This window comes from Myotis myotis, unplaced genomic scaffold (assembly GCF_014108235.1).
Source record: "Myotis myotis isolate mMyoMyo1 unplaced genomic scaffold, mMyoMyo1.p scaffold_m19_p_5, whole genome shotgun sequence".
NCBI lineage: Eukaryota > Metazoa > Chordata > Mammalia > Chiroptera > Vespertilionidae > Myotis > Myotis myotis.
The window spans coordinates 41319951-41341615 of NW_023416357.1; the positions used below are offsets into that span (position 1 = coordinate 41319951).

At 43.8% G+C, this 21665-nt stretch overlaps 1 protein-coding gene across 1 annotated transcript; it reads left to right on the forward strand.

Moving 5' to 3' along the window:
• Nucleotides 1-6009: 6009 nt before the first annotated feature.
• Nucleotides 6010-19381, forward strand: F2RL1 (F2R like trypsin receptor 1). The gene is made up of 2 exons (XM_036309131.1): nucleotides 6010-6245; nucleotides 17072-19381. The coding sequence occupies exons 1-2, from the start codon at nucleotides 6164-6166 to the stop codon at nucleotides 18181-18183; spliced, it is 1194 nt and encodes a 397-aa protein (XP_036165024.1). The 5' UTR covers nucleotides 6010-6163; the 3' UTR covers nucleotides 18184-19381.
• Nucleotides 19382-21665: the final 2284 nt, after the last annotated feature.

Below are 21665 nucleotides of genomic sequence, written 5' to 3' on the forward strand. Positions count from 1 at the left end.
AGAGATAGAAACATCAATGATGACAGAGAATCATCCATCAACTGCCTCCTGCACACCCCTACTGGGGATCAAGCCTGCAACCTGGGCATGTGCCTTTGACCAGAATTGAGCCCGGGACCCTTCAGTCTGCAGGCTGACGCTCTATCCACTGAGCCAAACCAGCCAGGGCAGGAAGCCATTTCTGACTTCTCAAGGCAGGAGTGATATTTTTCTCTGTGTGTCCAAAACCTTCAAAGATTCATCACTTACTGACCCCCTCCACCCCTATCCCCCCCCCCCGCCCCCATCCAGTGCTTGACTCCTTTACTCACCTCTCTTCATGTTCAGCCATTAACACAGTGGAGGCAGAAATACTGATCTTTGCAGTTCTAGAGTCTAGCAGAATAAGTGAAAGATGGTAGATGTACTATATATGAAAATTCACTCATTCACAAGTATTTGTGTGCTAGACACTGTTCTAGAATTGGGAATACAGCAGCGAGCAAAACAGTCCTCTGCATTTTAAAGGTTGACTTTTGCAGTGTCTTAGACATTTGCCTCCTGTATCTTAACAAAAGTGATTTAAACTGGGATTTAAATAATAACTTGACATTACAGGGGTGGGCAAAAGTAGGTTTACAGTTGTTTATATGGAAAATAATTAATAAATAATAACACAAGAATAAACTCTGTGTTTTACATACTCACAACTGTAAACCTACTTTGCCCCATCCTGGATTGGGGTGTGTGTGTAAGAAGCAGTTGCCAGCTTCAGATGGTGTTACATCATCAATCCTTTTGAAAATGCTACAAACTAAAACAAATAAACAAACAAATAAAAATAAAAAACCCTCTGTTCTCCTGGAGCTCACATTGCAGTGGGGGAACTAGATAATAAATACATACATACATACATACATACATTCATGTAGGACATCAATTCTGGTGACACATGCTATAGAGGAAAATTAAGCATGGAGGGAGGATGGGAGTATGACTTTAAATCATAATTAGGAGGCCCCACTGAGGAGATAGCATTTTAGCATCTCCTCATTGAAGGAAATGAGGACGGAAGCTTTGCAGGAGTTTGAGGGAAAAACAGTCCAGGCAAAGGAGATCAAGGGCAAAGAAATGGCAAGGGGGTGTGTATGGCTGGAGCAGAATGAGTGAGGGTAATGGGGGAGATGAGTCAAGGAGGTGTGTGTCTATATGTGTGTGTGTATAGGGAAGAAGTACAGGCTGTATAAACCTTTGACAGAATTTGGTTTGAACTGAGAGGGAAGTGGGGAGCTACTTCAGCATTTTAAAGAAGGAAATGATCTAATGCACAGGTTCACTCTGACCTCTATGTTGAGAGAAGACTGTCTAAGGGTTCTGGGCAAAATGAGGATGACAAGTTACAAGCCTAAATAATCTAGGCATAAGATGATAGTAACTTGGACCAAGGTAGTATTTGGAATATATTTTTAAGGTAGGATTTGCTGATGAATCAGATGTGGAATATAAGTCAAGGATAACTCCATGATTTTTTTAAAGTTATATTTTATTGATTTTTTATCTTTAATTTCTTTATTAGTTAAGGTATTACAAATGTGTCCTCATCCTATTTTATTGATTTTTTACAGAGAAGAAGGGAGAAGGATAGAAAGTTAGAAACATTGATGTTAGAAACATCAATGATGGAGAAACATTGATCAGCTGCCTCCTGCACACCCCCTACTGGGGATGTGCCTGCAACCAAGGTACATGCCCTTGACCGGAATTGAACCTGGGACCCTTCAGTCTGCAGGCTAATGCTCCACTCTATCCACTGAGCAAAACTGGTTAGGGCAACTCCGTGATTTTTTATTTGAGTAACTGAAAGAATTAAGTTGCAATTAAGGGGATGAGAAGGCTATGAGAGGAGCGGAGTGGATCAGAAATTTAGTTTTGGACTTATGCTTGACATGCTTATGGTCATGGCCAAGTAGAGATGTTGAGTAGTAGATGGATATGCTATATGTCTGGAATGGAGAAATATGGGCTAAAAATACAAACTTGGGAGTTGTCAGCATACAGATTTATTTAAAATCACAGGAGATGAATGTACTTTAAAAAGAAAAGAGGTTCAAGGACAAACCCAGGGACACTCCAGAGTGTAGAATTCAGGAAGGTGAGTAAGAATCAGAAAAGAACCCCCTTCTGGGTTGCCAGTGAGGATAGAAGGAGAATCAAGAATGGCCCAGGAAGCCATGTGAACATGGCATTCAAGGAGAGTTCAGTTGTGTCAAATTCTACAATCCATTTTAGTTACATGAAGACTGAGAATGGACCAAGGTATTTACCATGTAAAGGTCATCGCTAACCTTGTCCAGAGTGTTGTTCAATGAACGAATGAGTGAACAAATGTAACTTTTTCTCCATCTATATTTGACGAGGACTCAAGAGTGCACAGACCATATCTTTGTTTCTCCAAAAGAGTTTGCGAAACGATTGCAGAATTGATGGAGTGAAATGACTTTTCCCTCAGTGTCTGGCCTACCCCAGGTCCTACTTTATTTCCCTTAGAATTGTGGAGTGTGGGGAACTGCACAAAGCTCCCAGTCCTGGAAGCTGGCTATCTGGCATTGCCTGGGGTTATTTTGCTGTTCAGTTCAACAGAGGCATACAAAATCCCAAGCCCGTCAGGGCAAAGGAGTCATCAACATCTAAAGAATAAATCTGTAGTCCCAAAGTCACAGGAAAACATCTGCAAACTAACTCAAATGGATGTAGTTCATCTGGTCAGGCTGCTGGGTTATAGTCATTCTTGAGATAATTAACTCATAGCATTGCTCAAAAAAAGGATTTTCTTGGGAACTTTTTTTTTTTTAATACATTTTATTGATTTTTTACAGAGAGGAAGGGAGAGGGATAGAGAATTAAAAACATCGATGAGAGAGAAACATCGATCAGCTGCCTCCTGCACACTCCCCACTGGGGATATGCCCACAACCAACATACATGCCCTTAACTGGAATCGAACCTGGGACCCTTCAGTCCACAGGCCGACGCTCTATCCACTGAGCCAAACCGGCTAGGGCTCTTGGGAACTTTGATGATTCAGAGCATATAAGATACTAGTGAAAATGTCAGTCCAAAACAGCTGGGTCTTGATGCATTGCTTTCTGAAAAGAGGGAGATTCTCCTTTGAAGGAGTCATTTTATAGTCAGTACCCTTTTTGTTTTTCTTTTTTAAACCTGAACCTGAGGATATATTTTTTATTGATTTGAGAGAGAGAGAGAGAGAAAGAGAGAGAGAGAGAGAGGAGCATTGATGTGAGAAACATCTATCAGTTGCCTCCCTTAGTGCCACTAAAGGAATCAAACTCATAACCTTTTTGGTGTACTGAACAATGCTCCAACCAACTGAACCACCCAGCCAGGGTTATAGTAGGTACCATTTCCCTGAGTATTTACTTATATACCAAGAATAATGCTAAGAAGCACTTTATGGACATTTAAAAAACATGAATTCTTATAACCACCCTATAGGAAAAGTACTGTGATTACCCCCTGATTTTATTTATTTATTTTTCTTTATTGATTAAAGTATTACATATGTGTCCTATCCCCCCCATTGCCACCACCACCCCCACCACCCCCGCTCATGCCCTCACCCTCCTGGTGTCTGTGTCCATTGGTTATGCTTATATGCATGCATACAAGTCCTATGGTTGATCTCTTCCCCTTACCCCCACCCTCCCCTACCTTCCCTCTGAGGTTTGACGGTCTGATTGATGCTTCTCTGTCTCTGGATCTGTTTTTGTTCATCAGTTTGTGTTGTTCATTATATTCCACAAATGAGTGAGATCATGTGATATTTATCTTTCTCTGATTTTAGATGTAGTAGTAATAGATTACAGATGATGAAATGGAGGCTTGGAAAGATTGAGGGGACATCACAGGGATTATCTGGCCTAGTTTGGGACCCTCAGGAGTAAACTGATCCCCACCAGAACTGTCTCCTGGACAGGATGAGGAAGTCTCGGTGCTGCTTCTAGAAGTTAACTTTTGCTAGGAGGAAGAGAGCGTAGGCTGATGCAAAACCCCAATGTGTAGGTAAGAGATCTAAAGCATAGAGAGGTTAAGAAATTTCTCCAAGGTCACACAGATGTTAGTAAGGGGAGAAGCCAGAATTTGCCCACAGGGTAACATGATTTCAAAGGCTAAGCTATTCCCACATTCCCAAAAGAACTCACTTGAGATAAAGCAACGAGAGATTCCTAAGATATGGAACTAGTGAAAGGCAGCCACTAGCTGTCTCACTCACTGGACAGCTTTCCCTGGCCATTCTGGTCTGTGTGAGTTGGGAGACAGCCCATTGCTGTTATTCAGGGAGCAATTATACTCTCATGGCAAGTTCAAGGCCAGTTGCTTTTCTTCCTTTTCAACTATTTATTTCCCTCCTCTTGTGAGCTCCCATGTCCAGGCAATGGGAAGAGGTAGAATGTGAGTGAAGAGTGAGATGTTACCAATACAATGAAGGCCCTGGGCATCCATCCCCAATCTCACACTCCTTCCCTCCCCACCTCCTCTACATACTTGTTTGGACATGGGATCCCCTTGTGAAAGAGACTCTGGTGGAAGCATTTATAGTGCAGTGATTCACAAGATCAAGTGGCAGGCAGAGAGTAGAGTTTCAGAGTGATGGGCATTTACAACCTGTGTCTATACAGCCATGGGCAAGCGTGGGCCGGATCCGGCCCGTTTGAAATGAATAAACTAAAAAAAAAAAAGACCGTACCCTTTTATGTAACGATGTTTACTTTGAATTTATATTAGTTCACACAAACACTCCATCCATGCTTTTGTTCCGACCCTCCGGTCCAGTTTAAGAACCCATTGTGGCCCTCGAGTCAAAAAGTTTGCCCACCCCAACCTGTGTGACGGTGGGCAACCTCGTCCAACCTTTCTAAACTCCATTCTCCTTGCCTGTAACATTGGAAGAGTTTTCATGTTTATTTTATCGGTCGTTGTGGGGGTTAACGTGGACAGCCTGTGTGACGGTGGGCAACCTCGTCCAACCTTTCTAAACTCCATTCTCCTTGCCTGTAACATTGGAAGAGTTTTCATGTTTATTTTATCGGTCGTTGTGGGGGTTAACGTGGACAGCGCAGTGAAATCACTAGCACTCGCATTTAGAGCGGCCGGCCCTGGAGAACGATGCTTTCTTCCTCCGAGGCTCCTGCGGAGAATTCGCCTGCCACTGGGACAAGAGGTCCGGTCCCATCGCTGCCCTCATCCTGTGTGCTCTCCATTGCTATGCAAAGGGATTCTTGTACATAAGATTTAAATAATGCGCCTATTTAAGAAATGTTGACAAATGGCAATAAATACATAAAAATAAAGTAGTTGTTCCAAGTGTTTTCTCTTCCTCCACCTCATGGATGAGATAACCGCCTAGACGAAGGTGAAGAGGTTTGTTGGGGGTCACAGCTGAGAACAGCAGGGCGGAAACCTCACCCCAGATCGCTGACCCCTCCTGCTGGGAGCTCTTCCTGCTCCCTCCGCTTTCCTGGGTGCCGCACGCTCGATCTTGCCTCCACAGATCGAAACTCACTCCTCATCCAAAGGGACCGCTCCCCTGGGGAGCCTCTACCAGTGACCGGCGATCCGTGCAGTGAGCTCGGGTCTAGGCTTCTAGCCACTAGGAAAGTGGAGGGAGGGAAACGGAAGACGCGGGTGTAATTAAAGGTTAAAGGTAGTCTTAGGCGTCGCCCAAGCCCGGAGGAACCCTCGTCCCAGCGTTCCTGTCATTTGCATTCCTGTGAGGCTACTTCACTCGGCCATCCCGGCCCGCGGGCGCCCCTGGCAGTCCCTGCAGCTGCGGCTCGGCACCTGGAGCTGGGAGCGTGGGCGCGTGGAGGCGGGGGCGGGGGGGGGGGGGGGGGGGGGGGAAGGGGAATCTTCGGGACCAGGTGGCTGGGAGCGAGGCCCGGGCGCCAGGACCCAAGGGGCGGGGCCCGGGGGCGTGGCCTCCCGCAGGTGCAGCGAGCGGCTCAGGTTTCACTGAAACTTACCGGCCCCGGGGAGGAGCGGAGCGCAGAGGCTCGGGGTACGGGCAGGTGAGAGGCGGCTTTTTCTTCCAGCGGCGAGTGGAGGGCTGAGTTTGGAATCCGTGGTGGCGAGTTCCAGTCCGCCCGGCGCCGGGCCTGCCCGAAGGATGCGGAGCCGGAGCGCAGCGTGGCTGCTGGGGGGCACCCTCCTGCTGGCGGCCTCTGCCTCCTGCAATTACACTAGCCGAGGTGAGAAACGGGGCGGAGGAGGGCTCGCGCCGCCAGGGAGCCGGGTCCGGGCAGATGGTGCAAGTGGGGCCGGTGCGCGAAGGCTGTTCTGCTGCCTCCAGCCGCCTCCCCTGCACCTCGAGACTCCTCTCGGCCGCTTTGCGGGGGAATCCCAGCGCCCGGAGAGGCTGGAGTGGGCGGGGGAGCAGGGAGGGAACCCAGAGGGCTCAGCTTCCCTTCCCACGGGCTGGCTTCTTTGCAAACACCAAGTCGCTAAGGAGCTTTCCGCACACCCTGGCGACTTCCTCCGGGCGGTCCCAGGGGACCCCTGGAGGTAGCAAGCTGGTGGCTCGGGGTGGGGTGGAGTGCGTGGGAGCCCGCGGCCTGGGACCTTCCACTTGTCTTGTTTTGCCACCCCTTCAGCCTTTGGAGCGCCCTCTTTGGGATGGGCCCATGGCGTTCCGACCCAGCGGGGCCCGCAGCTGCTCTGGCCCGACGGCTGGCCCGGATATGCCCGACTCCGCTGGGTTCCCGGGGTAACCAGCCTCAGCTTCAAGGTTGTTAGGCCAGTTGGCCGACGGGCTGGTGCTCAGGTGCCAAATTGTTCACGGCTGTCTGGTCCCGCGATTGTGCTGCCCGGGTGCGCTGCGGGGATCCTGCGGGGGGGCGGAAGCTCCTGGGCTGAACCCGCCTCGGAGCGCGTTGGGGGTGGGGTGGGGGCTGCTTGGCCTGAGATCCGCCGCTGTGATGCTAACCGACCCCCTGGAGTTGGAGGCTGCCAGGGTAGCCTTCCATGGGAGGTGTTTATTTCCCTGGGAAATTTGTAGCCCTGCTGTAAAAGGCAGTTTCTCACCTTTATCCTTTTTGTAAAGACATTGTAAAAGAGCAAATCACTGTGAATTTGAATTAGATTGAAGACCGTGATTATTTTACCTCTGGAGTTACAGAAAAGCATATTATGGTGTATTCTTGAAAACTGCACCTCTATATACATTTTATTGTCAGCATTTATTCATTTCCAGAAAGTAATGAAAGTGGACGAACATTTTGGAAGCAATGTGGTGCAGGGGATTCAGTGCTTTTATGATTCAGACAGTTGCTATAGGAAGCTTGCTCTGAGTATTGGTTTGTTCTTGTTGACAAAGTGACTGACCTGGGACTGGGGGATTCCTGGTATATAAGATGAACTTAATGTAACAGCAATAAAATCAAGTTACTTGTTAACCAGAACTACTTAATATTGCACCTTGGGTGTTTTCTTTTTCAGATGCATACTTTTATTCCATTGTAGGGTAACTTTCCTCCCAACTTGAGACCAATTTTATTTTAAGAAATAGAGCATCACTAATGTTTTTCTGGCCCTCAGCCCACGCTTTTGCTCATCCCCTTTTATTATTATTATTATTATTATTATTATTGTTATTTTTTTTAGAAAAATACATCGCCATTGACTTCAGAGAGGAAGGGAGAGGGAAAGAGAAACATTAATGATGAGAGATTTATTCATTGGCTGCCTCCTGCATGTCCCCCACTGGGGCATGTGCCCTTGACCAGAATGGAACCCGGAACCCTTCAGTCCGCAGCCTGACGCTCTATACACTGAACCAAACCAGCCAGGGCTTGCTCATCTCCTTTTAGTTGACCCTTATGCTTGCTCCTCAGTTTGCGATAGGACAGATAACAGCTTTGGTTTTCTTCCCAAAGGCCTTACTTACCCCAAAAGACTGAAGGAAACTCCGCCTCGAGTACAACCTTCTCATTTTATAGATGTGGCCCATGGAGGGGGCGGGGGGGGGGGGATGCACACAAGGAAAGTACTCCATCAGGCTTCCCTTTTTCCCTGGCACACGAGTAACTGATAATTATTTTTAGTCTGTCTCCCCACTGAACTGTGAACTCTTGAAGGCCAGGGGCCTTCTCATCCTCTTCATTGCCGTGGTCCCGCACAGTCATGACCTGAAGGACCTCTGTAAATGAGGAATGAAGTGAGGGGACGTGCCCAGAGTGACCCGATGGGTTGATGGCAGTTGGGCATGTAAATTGGTTTCTTTCAGGCACTTAGTACTTTCTATATCACAACCCTGGGAGGTCCCCTATGGCATAGTCATTCTATTTTTCTTTCGGAGACTGAAACGTCTGTTCTCTTTGCCATTGGTTCTTAATGATACAAGTAATATGTGATCACTGTGGACCAAAAAACAAGACAGATAAAAGGGAAAAGTTCAATTAAGTCACCCAAGTTACCGCTGTTCACATTTTGGTATATGTCCTTTCCCATGCTTTCATGCATCCATGCATAAAATATGTGTTCATACACATAGAAAATCTTTTCACACAAATCTGGGATTATGTAAGTATCAGTAGCATGTCAGTGATATAAAACATTTTCAATGACTCTAAAATATGTTGTCGGAGAATGTATCGTACTTTTTAAATTGGTCCTCTGTTGCTAGACACGTGGCGTATTTCCAAGGTGTTGTAATAAGAGAGAACACTGTAATGAACGTGAAGATGGGATTTTAAATTTGTGTTGGTTTCCTAGCTTGCCTTGTGGTTACTAATTAACCCTGATAGGGGCTGTTTTAGTGAAGTCTGTGTTTGCCTTTCTTATGGTTTTATTAGCTGGGCAAGTGTGGAGAGGAAAACCGTTTATCCTGAAAGAACACATAGGAATTTACTAAAGTGTACCTAGGAAGAGGTCCTCAGTAACTGAAGCTTTTTATTTTTCAGTTTCTGCTCTTAAAGGTTGGGAACAAAAGAAGATTTGGAGGTAGGAGATAGTAGGAAAAGGGATACAAGAGGAGAGTTAACACCAATAAAGTAATTGTTTTATACTTGATTTAGTGGGGAGTGCGTAAAGTAAAAAACAAGTGCTTTGAAAGTTAAAAGTTTTATATGCATTTCCCCCCACAATTGTACAAATCAGAAGTGTTAATAAAAGTGAAAATCTCCCATTTCTCCCCTTTCCACAGACTACTTTATGCACAAATATATATTGTCATCCTATACATGCCATCCTATAATTTATTTATTTAACCCAATACATCTATTCATGGTCAGTGTGTACAAATCTGTTATACTTTTTTTTAAAATCAAGTTTTTAATGAGTAAATCTGAATTCTGTCAGTGATATATACATACCTAGATTGTTTTCTTAGGTCAAAGTTGAAGCTAAATTCACTTGTAAATTCAATTTTCCAAGCAGCTGAGCCAGCTGTATCTTGACAGCCTTTCCTCCCAATGAGATGAGTCTGTACTATAATGAAACGTGGGGTTTGGGGTGCAGACTTCTTCTTGTGGGCTCTTGTCCAACGAAGATAAAAATAAATTTGTAAAAGTTTTCCTTAATAAAAATGTAGAAGTTTATTGGAAGCATATACAAACTCCATCTGGGCAGGGGTGTCCCCAAAGGGGATCCCTGGGAAGGGGCCCCCAAATAGAAAAAGCTGTTCTCTCTCTTTCTAATGGGAAAAGAAGTCTGTCTTGTGCTCCTTTGTCTCCAGTTTATATATGCTGCAGTTCTTTGTTTGAACCTGACCCTTTCTAATTGGACTTTCTAACTGGACTCTAATTTAGGACCCCTGTGCTTTCCTCATTGGTTATTTTGTTACATATCAGTTTCAAAGGCCAAAGCCCACGTGGTGCCCCCTCTTTCTCTCCCCTTATCTTGCAACAATAACAACCTTTGCTAATTCCATCATAATATTTATCACATTGTATTTTAGTTACCAGTTTATCAGTCTCCCATTAGATTGGGGTTCCTTCAGAGCAGAGATTATCATGTTCGCTTTGCCTCGTAGTAGGTTCCAAATTATTTGTTAAATGAACAATGAACAATATTTCTATTCAAGTGGTATGTATTTATTCATAAGTACAGTTTTGAGCGTTAATCTCCAAATATTCTATAATCTGATTTATTTTTAATTTTTTTAAAAATTAAATTTATTGGGATGACATTGGTTAACATGAACATACAGGTTTCAGGTGTGGGTTTCTATGTTACAAGGTCTGTATATTGCACCATGTGCAATAAAGTCAAATCTTCTCCTGCCCCGATGTTTTAGGGCCCCCTCATCCCCCACCCCTTCCCTCTGGCAACCACCACAGTGCTGTTTGTGTTCATGAGTTTTAGTTTTATATCCCACATATGAGTGAAATCATCTTAGCTTTTTCTGACTGACGTATTTCACTTAGCATAATGTTCTCAAGGTCCATCCATGTTGTTGCAAATGGCGCTATTTCATCCTTTCTTATGACTGAGTAGTATTCCATTGTGTGTATGCACCACATCTTCTTTATCCAGTCCTCTATCTCAGGACACTTTGGTTCTTTCCTGTCTTGGCCACCGTGAATAATGTTGTATTGAACATAGGGGTGCATATATCTTTGCGGATAAATGATTTTGAGACCTTTGGGTATATACCCAGGAGAGGACTTGCTGGGTCATATGGTAGCCCTATTCGCAATTTTTTGAGGAATTGCCATAGTGGTTGTACCAGTCTACATTCCCACCAGCAGTGGATGAGGGTTCCCTGTTTTCCACAACCTCTCTAACACTTATTATCACTTGTCTTGTTGATAATGGCCACTCTAACAGGTGTGAGGTGGTGTCTCATTGTACTTTTGATTTGCATTTCCCTAATTGCCAGTGAGGTTGGACACCTTTTCATATATCTGTTGGCTGTCTTCTTGGGAGAGGGGTATTTTCAGGTCCTCTGCCCACTTTTTGATTGGGTTGTTTGTTTTGTTTAGTGTTGAGTTTTATACGTTCTTTATATATTTATAAATTAAACCTTTGTGGGAGCTACTGTTTGCAAATATCATCTCCCATCTGGTTGCCTGTCTCTGTTTTGTTGGCAGTTTCTTTGGCTGTGCAGAGGCTTTTCAGTTTGGTACAGTCCCATTCACTTATTTTTGCCTTTACTTCCCTTCCCTTTGGGGTCAAGTTCATAAAATATTCTCTACAACCGAGGTCCATAAATTTGGTACCTATATTTTCTTCTATGTAACTTATTGTTTTGGGTCTTTATTTAGGTTTTGATCCATTTTGAATTAATTTTTGTACATGGAGACAAACTGTAATCCAGTTTCATTCGTTTGCATGTGGCTTTCCAGTTTTCCAAGAACCATCTATTGAAGAGACTATCTTTAGTCCATTGTGTGTTTCTGGCTCCTTTGTAAAAAATTATCTGTCCATATACATGTGGTTTTATAGCTGGGCTCTCTATAATCCGATTTAAAATCCTCAAATTAAACAAGAAACTAATCCGAGACTTTGATTTAGTTTGTGCTAAATTATTTTTTAAATTTATAGCTCGGAGACATTTTATTATAAAAAGCTGGTCCTCATTCATAAACTAAGTTAAAATTCATCATACATTTACTTCAATTATTATTATTTTTTTTTTGCTTGACTTTCCATAAATCTTTAGCTTCATTGATTTTGGCTGCTATATTAGGAGATCTTCCCTTTTCTTGGTGATTTGAAAGCATAATTCATAGTTGGCCCTGGCCCAGTAGCTAAGTTGGTTAGAGCTTCATCACAGTATGCCAAGGCTGCTGGTTCCATCTCAGGGCACATACAAGAAGCAACCAATGAATGCATAAATAAGTGGAACAACAACTCTCTCTCTCTTTCTCTCTCTTTCTCTCTCTCTCTCTCTCTCTCTCTCTCTCTCTCTCTCTCTCTCTCTCTCAGACAAATAAATAAATGCATAATATGCCCATGAGCATCTCTTATTTTTCCTTTATTGACAGTAGGGCTTACACCTAGCATTAATTCTGCTTCCCGTTTTGTCATTGTGGCTCAAACCCACCACTGTAACAGCCCCCACTGAAGGCAGATTTTGGTAGACTTTGAAAACCTTGTTTGACTTGACACTCCATATGCTTCCTGGCTTGCAAAACAAAGTGGCTTGCAAATCCTGCACCAGCAATGGTCAGTGCAACAGCTACCCTTGTACTGGCCATGGTTCCGGCTCCACTGGGCTCCTACCTCCACTGAGAGCATGTTTCATCCAGCTCAGAGGCCACAGCCACCAACACCACACCTCTACCAGAAAGCAGTGTGGCCACCACCAGCTGGGACAAACGAACAGACACAGATGCCCAGGGAACACAGCAGTGGTGGCCTGTCTCCTTTATAGGGAGACTATCATTCATTGTATAAATGCCGTAAGTTACTGAACCACAGTCACGTTCCACTTAATGATGGGGATACTTTCTGAGGAATGTAATGGTCACCAGGCCATGATGTTGTTGTTGGAACATCACAGAGGGCACGTACACAAACCTGATGGCATAGCCTGCTGCACCCCTCGGCTATCTGATAGAGACTGTTGCTCCTAGACTAAAGGCCTATGCAGCCTGTCACTGTACAAAACAACATGAGATTGAATCAACCACAAGAGAAAATGATGCAACCAAGGGACACAGAAAATAGGAGATATATAAGGCTGCCGTTGGTGTGAAGCAGTGTACTGTTTTACGCAGCAAAATAACAAAAAGTGTAGTATAGTAAATACAAAAACTAGTAACATATTTGTTCATTATCCAGTATTATGTTCTGTACATAATTGTATGTGCTGTACTTTTTTTTTTTTAAATATATTTTATTGATATTTTACAGAGAGGAAGGGAGAGAGATAGAGAGTTAGAAACATCAATGAGAGAGAAACATCGATCAGCTGCCTCCTGCACATCTCCCACTGGGGATGTGCCCGCAACCCAGGTACATGCCCCCGACCGGAATCGAACGCGGGACCCCTCAGTCCGCAAGCCGACGCTCTATCCACTGAGCCAAACCGGCTTCGGCAATGTGCTGTACTGTTATACGACTCTCAGTGCAGTAGGTTTTTTACACCAGCATCACCACAGATGTGAGCCATGCATTGCACGATGACGTCATTAGGTGTTCGGAATCTTTCAGCCTTATTACCACCTATGGAACCACCGTCTTTCATGGGGTTCATCTTTGACTGAACTGCTGCTATACCATAGTCCCTTTTTTGATGGATGTCAAGACTAACATTTTTGTTTTACCACGATAAACAAGATTCCAGTAAATAGTTTAGTATACACAGTATTTTTGTGCACTTTAGCTAGTATACGTGCAGGACAAATTCCTAGGAATAAACTGATAGGTCATAGGGCAAGCACATTTTAAATTTTGACATGTTTTGCCAAATTGCCCTCCAAAAAGATTTCACCAGTTTGCACTCCTTTGAAAAAGAAACCCAACGATATGGAGAGGTGTGGAGTAAAACAAAAGAAAACTGTGCCTTCCCCAGCCATTTTCTCCACAGACATAGAGTTTGGGTATCCTTCTCAACTTCAGATTTTGCAAATAGATTATAATTTTGTTATACAGATGGCAGTATGTTCTGCCAGTGCTTTTTTCAATGGACAGTATACGGTGGCTCTGTTTTCCATATTTATTGAATGGTATCGTGCCTACTGGTAAAGCCGAGGATTGCTGGGGATATGGTAAGTCAGGACTGGGGGCTGGTGAGCCTTGCGTGTTTCCCGCTTGTTTGTCAGTGAGGTGGGAGGCCCTGCCCTGGGCCCCAGTGGGACTGTGTCCTTGCATACTTGGGCAGGCACTGTTGATTACAGCTCCCAAACGAGGGTGCTTTTGTAGCCAGCTACTTTAAATGTGTTTAAACTTCAAGTGTGCATGTATTTAATTTCTTCTCCACTCTCTGACTTGAAGTGATTTTATCTGGTTTACAGGTGGATCATATGGTCGGGAGCTGGGATAGTCTCAGTTCTAGACAAGAATCTGGTGAATGGTATAGGACAGCGATTTTCAACCTTTATCATCTCATGGCACACATACACTAAAATTACTGAAAATCTGCGGAACACCAAAAAATATATATTTTGTCAATCTGACAAAAAAAAAGGTGTAATTTTGATTCATTCACCCCATGCCTATTGTAGTATTGGCTGTTGTCATTTTTTTAGATTTGACAATCTAAGGGAAAAGAGGTCAGTGCTCCAGACTACACAGTCAGGTATTGTATGTTTTAAAAATTCTTGCTGCACACCGGTTGAAAATCGGCTGGTATAGGACACCGTACAGGGTAAAATCCTGCACACTTTGCTGAGAGGGCTTCAGCGACATTTGAGCTGCGTCTCAACATTTGCTAGTGTTACAGCTTCAAACATATGCCCAGCCAACTAAGCCACTGCAGCCAATGCCTCAGAGTCTCCTTGTTTCCACTTTCTTCTCTCTCTCAAAATCTTAAAAAAAAAGAATCGGAGGAGTCTGATGATGACATAGGCTTTGGCCATTTTTAAAAAATTATTATTATTTATTGATTTGAGAGAGAGAGAGAAAGAAACATTGATTTGTTGTTCCACTTAATTTGCATTCATTGGTTGCTGCTTGTATGTGCACTGACCAGGATTGAACCCACAACCTTGGCATGTTGGGATGATGCTCTAATCAACTGAATTACCACCGGGCTAGGGCTGGTCTTTTGACTAAAGCTCTTTTGTAACACGTTCAATAAAAAGCTGAAGTCCGAAAAGAAGAAGAAGAAAGAAGAAAGAGAAGGAAGAAGAAGAAGAAGAGTTAGCCTTTACTGGTAGTAGGTAGTTTATTTTGTAGAGCTGAAATCCTGTAACCTCCTGCTGCTCTCACAATTGGTCATTCTGTTAACTGGTTTTGAAAAACACGTATGTGGTTCATGAAATTAATGTAGAGGGTGGTGACTGGCTTTTTATAAGGATGGAATAGAACACAATAAAAAGTATGCGTGTTCCCTGCTATAATGAGGGTAATAATTATTTTGTGAAACTTTCCTTTCTATTACAGATATTTATATTGGAAGTAGGTTACCATACAGAGTATGTTTCTTGCTATGGGCAATAGTCAAGTATATAAAGAACACTGTAATATGTAGGATTATTATTTTTATTTAAAAATCATGTTCTTTTAAAAAAAATTATAAAAGAAATTGGAACAAGACGTAGGTCTATCCTAAGTGTATTAGTTTCCTGTGCCATAACACATTGCCAAAAAAAATGGTGGCTTCACCAAGAGAAATTTATTCTCTCACCGTTGTGGCGGCCAGAAGTCTGAAATCAAGGTCTTGTCTCTCTGAAGGTCCCAAGGAGAGAATCCAGTCCTTCCCTCCTCTAACTTCCGGTGGCTATTGGTGTTCCTTGGCTTGTTTCTTGGCATTACTGCGATTGCTGCCTCCCTTTTCACACCTCTTTCCTCTCTTCTCTATTTTCTCTCTCAAATCTCCCATTGCCTTTCTCTTATAAAGACACTTGCCATTGGATTTGGGGCCCACCTGGATAATCCAGGATGATCTCATATTAAGATCCTTCATTACATCTACACAGACCCTTTTTCTCAGTGAGGTAGTGATCACAGAGTGTAGGGATTAGGACATGGACATACCTTTTGAGGGCCACCTTTCAACCTGCTATACTAAGTGAAAAGTGAAGTATTGATCTCTACACCTTCTAACCCTCCACCTAGGCCAGTGGTCGGCAAACCGTGGCTCGCGAGCCACATGCAGCTCTTTGGCCCCTTGAGTGTGGCTCTTCCACAAAATACCACGTGTGGGCGCGCACGTATAGTGCGATTGAAACTTCGTGGCCCATGCTCAGAAGTTGGTTTTCGGAAAGGAGATAGATGAAACAAGTATACAAGACAAGTGTGGATGGGAGAGTTGGAAGGGGTCGACCTCAGCAAACGTACCTCAATCAGATTGAGGATGTTTTTAGCAAAGGCCAGCTTAGGAGTACCCTAATTAAGTTATTAACAATGTACCTACCTATTTAGTTTAAGTTTAAAAAATTTGGCTCTCAAAAGAAATTTCAATCGTTGTACTGTTGATATTTGTCTCTGCTGACTAATGAGTTTGCCGACCACTGACCTAGGCCAACCACTCATCCTGCTGAACCTGGGTGCAGAGCTAGGAGAAAAAGTGATGACTAAGCATGAAAATTATCAGATAAACTTGAGTAGGTTTAACGTTCTCCCTGGTGTACTGTGGTGTACTTTGCCCTGTTTCCTCTGCAGGGTGGAAGACCTGCCCCTCCTCAGAATTAAAATAAGGTTGTGCAGTGTCCTCAAACTGTCCTTCATTTTCTTCTGCAGGTCCCTGAACACTTAGTTGAGGCAGGTTGTAGGCTGAATATGTCATTCATTTGTTTGTGGTTTCTAACGTTTAACTCATAATATAGGGAGGAGTAAGTTGTTAAAGCTCGCCATGTTACTTGCTTGAAAGTCAGAACACATATTTGTCTTTGGTGCACACACCTGTCCAGTCACCTTGACGCCAGAAAGCTGGCCTGCCTGCTGACCTCCTGCTGACGGTCTCCAGGAGGCCCACGTGGAAGGGGGCGGGGATCCCTGCCTTGCCGGAGGCTGTCCTTGTGGGTGGAGCGGGAATGTCCCTTGCGCTCCTGGGAATTTCCCTGTGTGGTGCTTTGGGATAACGAATGATTGATAGGCCCGGCCGGATCCTGTCTCAGCCAGCGTGAGATGGCCTTTATATGAACAGTTAGGAATGAATGAGTGTGGACAGTATGTAAACATAAATTGAATACTGTCAGTTTTATCGAGATTCATAGAAATCAATGCTATATTCCACACATACTCCACAGCCCTCTCTCTGATTGAGAAAATTTCACTGTAAACAAAACACCAGACAACAGAAATCCCACTAATCCAATCATCCAGAGACAGCCCCGTAAGCATTCTGTGTGCATTCTGTGTACTCCTTCTGTCTTTATCTACAGTGCTTTTACTTGCGCATACCAGCATCACTGTTGAAACATTGATTTCTGGAATGACCCTTGTCTGCCTTGCCTTTCTTGTACAGGAGTCAGTAAACCCTCTAAAGGAAGAAGCATAATTGGTAGAGTCGATGACTCATCTCGAATCCCTGGGACAGGCGTTCCAGTGGAGCCAGGCCTTTCTGTGGATGCGATTTCTGCCTCCCTCCTGACTGGAAAGCTGACAACTGTCTTTCTTCCGATCGTCTACACGGTTGTATTTGTGGTTGGTTTGCCGAGTAATGGCATAGCCCTGTGGATCTTCCTTTTCCGAACGAAGAAGAAGCACCCTGCAGTGGTTTACATGGCCAACCTGGCCTTGGCAGACCTCCTCTCTATCATCTGGTTCCCCATGAAGATTGCCTATCATATACACGGCAACAACTGGATTTACGGGGAATCTCTTTGCAAGGTACTCATTGGTTTTTTCTATGGCAACATGTACTGCTCCATTCTCTTCATAACCTGCCTCAGCGTGCAGAGGTATTGGGTGATCGTGAACCCCATGGGGCACACCAGGAAGAACGCAAACATCGCCATCGGCATCTCCCTGGGAATATGGCTGCTGATTCTGCTGGTGACCATCCCCTTGTATCTCGTGAAGCAGACCAGTTACATCCCAGCCCTCAACATCACCACCTGCCATGATGTCTTACCGAAGGAGGTGCTGGTGGAGGACATGTTCAGTTATTTCCTCTCTCTGGCCATCGGCGTCTTCCTGTTCCCAGCCGTCCTCATGGCTTCTGCCTATGTGCTGATGATCAGAACACTGAAATCTTCTGCCATCGATGAACACTCAGGAAAGAGGAGGAAGAGAGCCATCAAACTGATTGTTACTGTCCTGGTCATGTACCTGATCTGCTTCACTCCTAGTAACATTCTGCTCGTAGTGCACTATTTCACGATTAAACACTGGGGCCAGAGCTACGTCTACGCCCTGTACATCGTAGCCCTCTGCCTCGCCACCCTCAACAGCTGCATCGACCCCTTTGTCTATTACTTTGTTTCAGAAGACTTTAGGAATCATGCAAAGAACGCTCTTCTTTGTCGCAGTGTCCGTAAGGCAAAGCGGATGCAGATATCTCTCACATCAAAGAAGTCCTCCAGGAAATCCAGCTCTTATTCTTCAAGTTCAACCACCATTAAGACCTCCTATTGAGTATTCCAGCTCCGCGGATGGAAGTTTTACAGGAGGCTGTGGAGTTTGCTTAATGTTATGGGGACCAAGAGGATTTTACCACGTACCATGTATATGCAGTACCTTTCAGGATTGCTGGAAGCTTCCCTGTTTGCATGAAGAAAATCCACTAAGTTAACATAAATGCCAGTTTCAGAATTTCTCTACTCGGATGCTCCCAGAATGGAACTTACAGAAGAAGACTTTAGAAGGTGGCTCCCCGCAAAACACACACCAGACAGAAACCCAGTGACTTGCAAAAACTGGTTTTGGCATAAAGACTAAGTTCTTAGTGGAAACTATATTTCTTACACATCTGGGGTCAACCACAGTCTTGTTAGGGCTTAAGAACCCTCAGGGATGATCTGTCCAATTGATTGAGTTGATGGAGGAAGGAACTTTTAAAGAGGCGAAGGAGCTGCCCAGAGTCAGGCTTCTAACCAGTGGCAAGTTAGGGTTGGGCAGCAGCATTTGAATGGTCAGTGGGGTTCTTGCACCACTTCATCAAAGTCAGCGAGCTTTTTGTTTAAAAAGGCAGGCTCATCAGACTCAGGAATGAGAACTCAGAATCTGGGAGCAGGCCCCCAGGAACCTGCGTGCTGACAAGCTTCTGTGCAAAGCTTAGGCACACCAGGTCTGAGACCCACTGGTCTGGCTGCTGCTGCTACTGGACAAAGGGTCCTGGTAGTTTTTAAAAAGAGAAGCAGACAGAATGCTTTGTGTCTGCTTGTAATGAAACTGGTTTGTTGACTTACTGGATCTTTTAATTTCTTTATTAGTCTTGAGCTTTTATATGTATCATTATCATTTCGAGGAAAATGCAACAGGATTTTAAACTTGAAAATACAAATGTTGTGTAACTTTTTACTGACTTCAGCGAAATCTTCAGGTAGCCTGAGTTTCGCAACAAGGATCAGAATTGACCACTTAGTATTTTAAGAAATTATTGTTGGACTATTTATTGTCAGTTTTGGTCCTTTGTTATCAAATATGAAATTATAAAGCCTTCGCCGCCGGGTTTGAACCGCATCTGTTTGGGGAAAAAAAACTAAAATAGATGTGATTTGCAGTAATATATCTAAGGGATACTTGGCTCCAGACTGACTTTATATGACTTGTATTTGTGACTTTTTGAAATAATTATTTTATTGTATGATATATAAATGACTATTTTTAAAAAGTATTTTTATTGATTTCAGAAAGGAAGGGAGAGGGAGAGAGAGATAGAAACATCAATGATGAGAGAGAATCATTGTTCGGCTGCCTCCTGCCCGGCCCCTACTGGGGATCAAGCCCACAAACCCAGGCATGTGCCCTTGACCAGAATCGAACCCGGGACCATTCAGTCCGTAGGCCAGTGCTCTATCCACTGAGCCAAACCAGCTAGGGTTCACATGGCTCTTTTTTACAACTTCTTTCTGAATTGTGTGTGTGTGTGCACGTGTGTGTGTGTTTGAGGGAAGGAATGTAAAAGGGCAAGCAACATCAGTCTACTAAGAAGAAATTATGCGAGGCTCACACCTTATTTTTACATAAAAAGGGCCATACTGTACATATTGCTCTGAGGGAGTTGTTTTTCATTTACTTACAGTTCAGAATTCTTTCCATGTCTGCACCCATAGGTTGACCTTCATTTTTAAAGGATACAGACTATTAAATGTTTTGACTATATTGTGATGTACTTAGTCATTTCTCTATCTATGGCTTCCGCGCCGCCCTCTCCCCCGCCCCCCCCATTAAAATGGTGCTGCATTGAACATCTGCAGATGTTTTTTGTTGTGTTCCTAGAAGTAGAATGGCCAGGTAAAAAGTTAGACACCTATTTAAATTTTAAATTTTGGTAACTCTTGCCAGATTGCCTTCAGTAATTTATACTTCTACCAAAAAGTGCATTTGTACCTGTTTCCTGAAATGCTCATTCACACTTGATTCATGAATCTTTGGAAATTTTACCAATCTGTTTTGAAGCAGCACAGCCTCCTGGCTGAGAGTGCCAATCCTGAGCTGCCAGGCAGGGCTGAATTCTGACTCTAGCATTTCTTTATTTTTTTTGTTACCTTAGGGGAGATACTTCTGTGTCTCAGTCTCCTCATTTGTAAAGTGAGGATAATGTCTTTCTCACTGAATTATTAGGATTAAACATTTGGCACATTTATGCAGTCATACACATTATGTAGCATTATTACTATTATTCCTCTGTCTGCTAACGAGGTCTCATTTCCGGTCTGCCCCTTTTCACATCAGTGCCAGTGGTATCTGCCTGCCTTCTTGCTTTCTCTGCTTTGAGTCTCCTAGCAGGCTTGTGGGTTGTCTCCATTTTACAGGTAAGAAAACAAAAGATGGTGGACACGGAATACAAGGGAGCAGAAACAATTGGCTCACAGGCCCTGCAGGTGCTCTATAGAGGGATTCCGTGGAAAAAAATGTTTGGTATTTGCCATTTATTTATTAGTCATTTTCATAACACATGCTAAAAAACCCAACTGAACAAAAATATATAGCTAAAACATTTTCTTCTTTGCTACCCATGCGCATTCTCATCTCCCAGCATGTTAATTTTTATAATTTGTTTGTACACAATATATATGTATATTAACCCTTCAAATAAAAATGAATATGTTACAATAAGAATATGTATGTGTGTATAAATGTGTATATGTGCACATATATGTATATTGTATAGAGCTGCCCCCTGGTGGTCAGTGTGCTCCCATAGGGGGAGCTCTGCTCAGCCACAAGCCAGGCTGACGTCTGCCAGTAGAGCGGTGGTGGTGGGAGCCTCTCCCACCTCCTCAGCAGCGCTAAGGATGTCCAACTGCAGCTAGGCCTGCTCCCCGCTGGCAAGTGGACATCCCCCGAGGGCTCCCGGGCTGCCAGAGGGATGTCTGACTGTCAGCTTAGGCCCAACCCCCTGGGGAGCGGGCCTATGCCAGCAGGTGGTCATTCCCCGAGGGGTCCCAGACTGCAAGAGGGCACAGGCCTGGCTGAGGGACCCTCCCGAGTGCACAAATTTTTGTGCACTGGACCTCTAGTGTGTATATAAATGTGTATATGTGCACATATATGTATATATGTGTGTATATCTATATATACCATGTTCTTAATCAGTACAAATGGATCTTCCTCATTTTTAATGACTAGGTAGTATGCCATGTATGGATAATCAAATTAATCATTGCCCCATTAAAGATGAAGTATTTTTCTTGGTTCATTTTAACCAAGTCTTTGAATCTACATTAAGAAGTATAAAGGAAATAATTTGAGAAATACAGTCATAAGAATGTGTTTTGCTGAAGCAAAAGCTTTTCAAGTTATATTTGTTTCTTGTGCCTTTGGGAAGTGGTTCATGAATCCCTGGCCCACCTGAATGACACTCCGTAGGGCGTATGAGAACTCTGGTTCTGAACACAGAAGTGCTGGGTGCGGTGTCTTTGCTCTGGTGTTAGCGGTCTTCCTGTGGTCTG

Excerpts from the sequence above, each read along its gene's own strand:
- F2RL1 (XM_036309131.1), top strand. The coding sequence starts at position 6,164 with ATGCGGAGCCGGAGCGCAGCGTGGCTGCTGGGGGGCACCCTCCTGCTG. Across the intron at positions 6,246-17,071 it reads CTGCAATTACACTAGCCGAG|GAGTCAGTAAACCCTCTAAA; the intron begins GTGAGAAACGGG and ends TTTCTTGTACAG.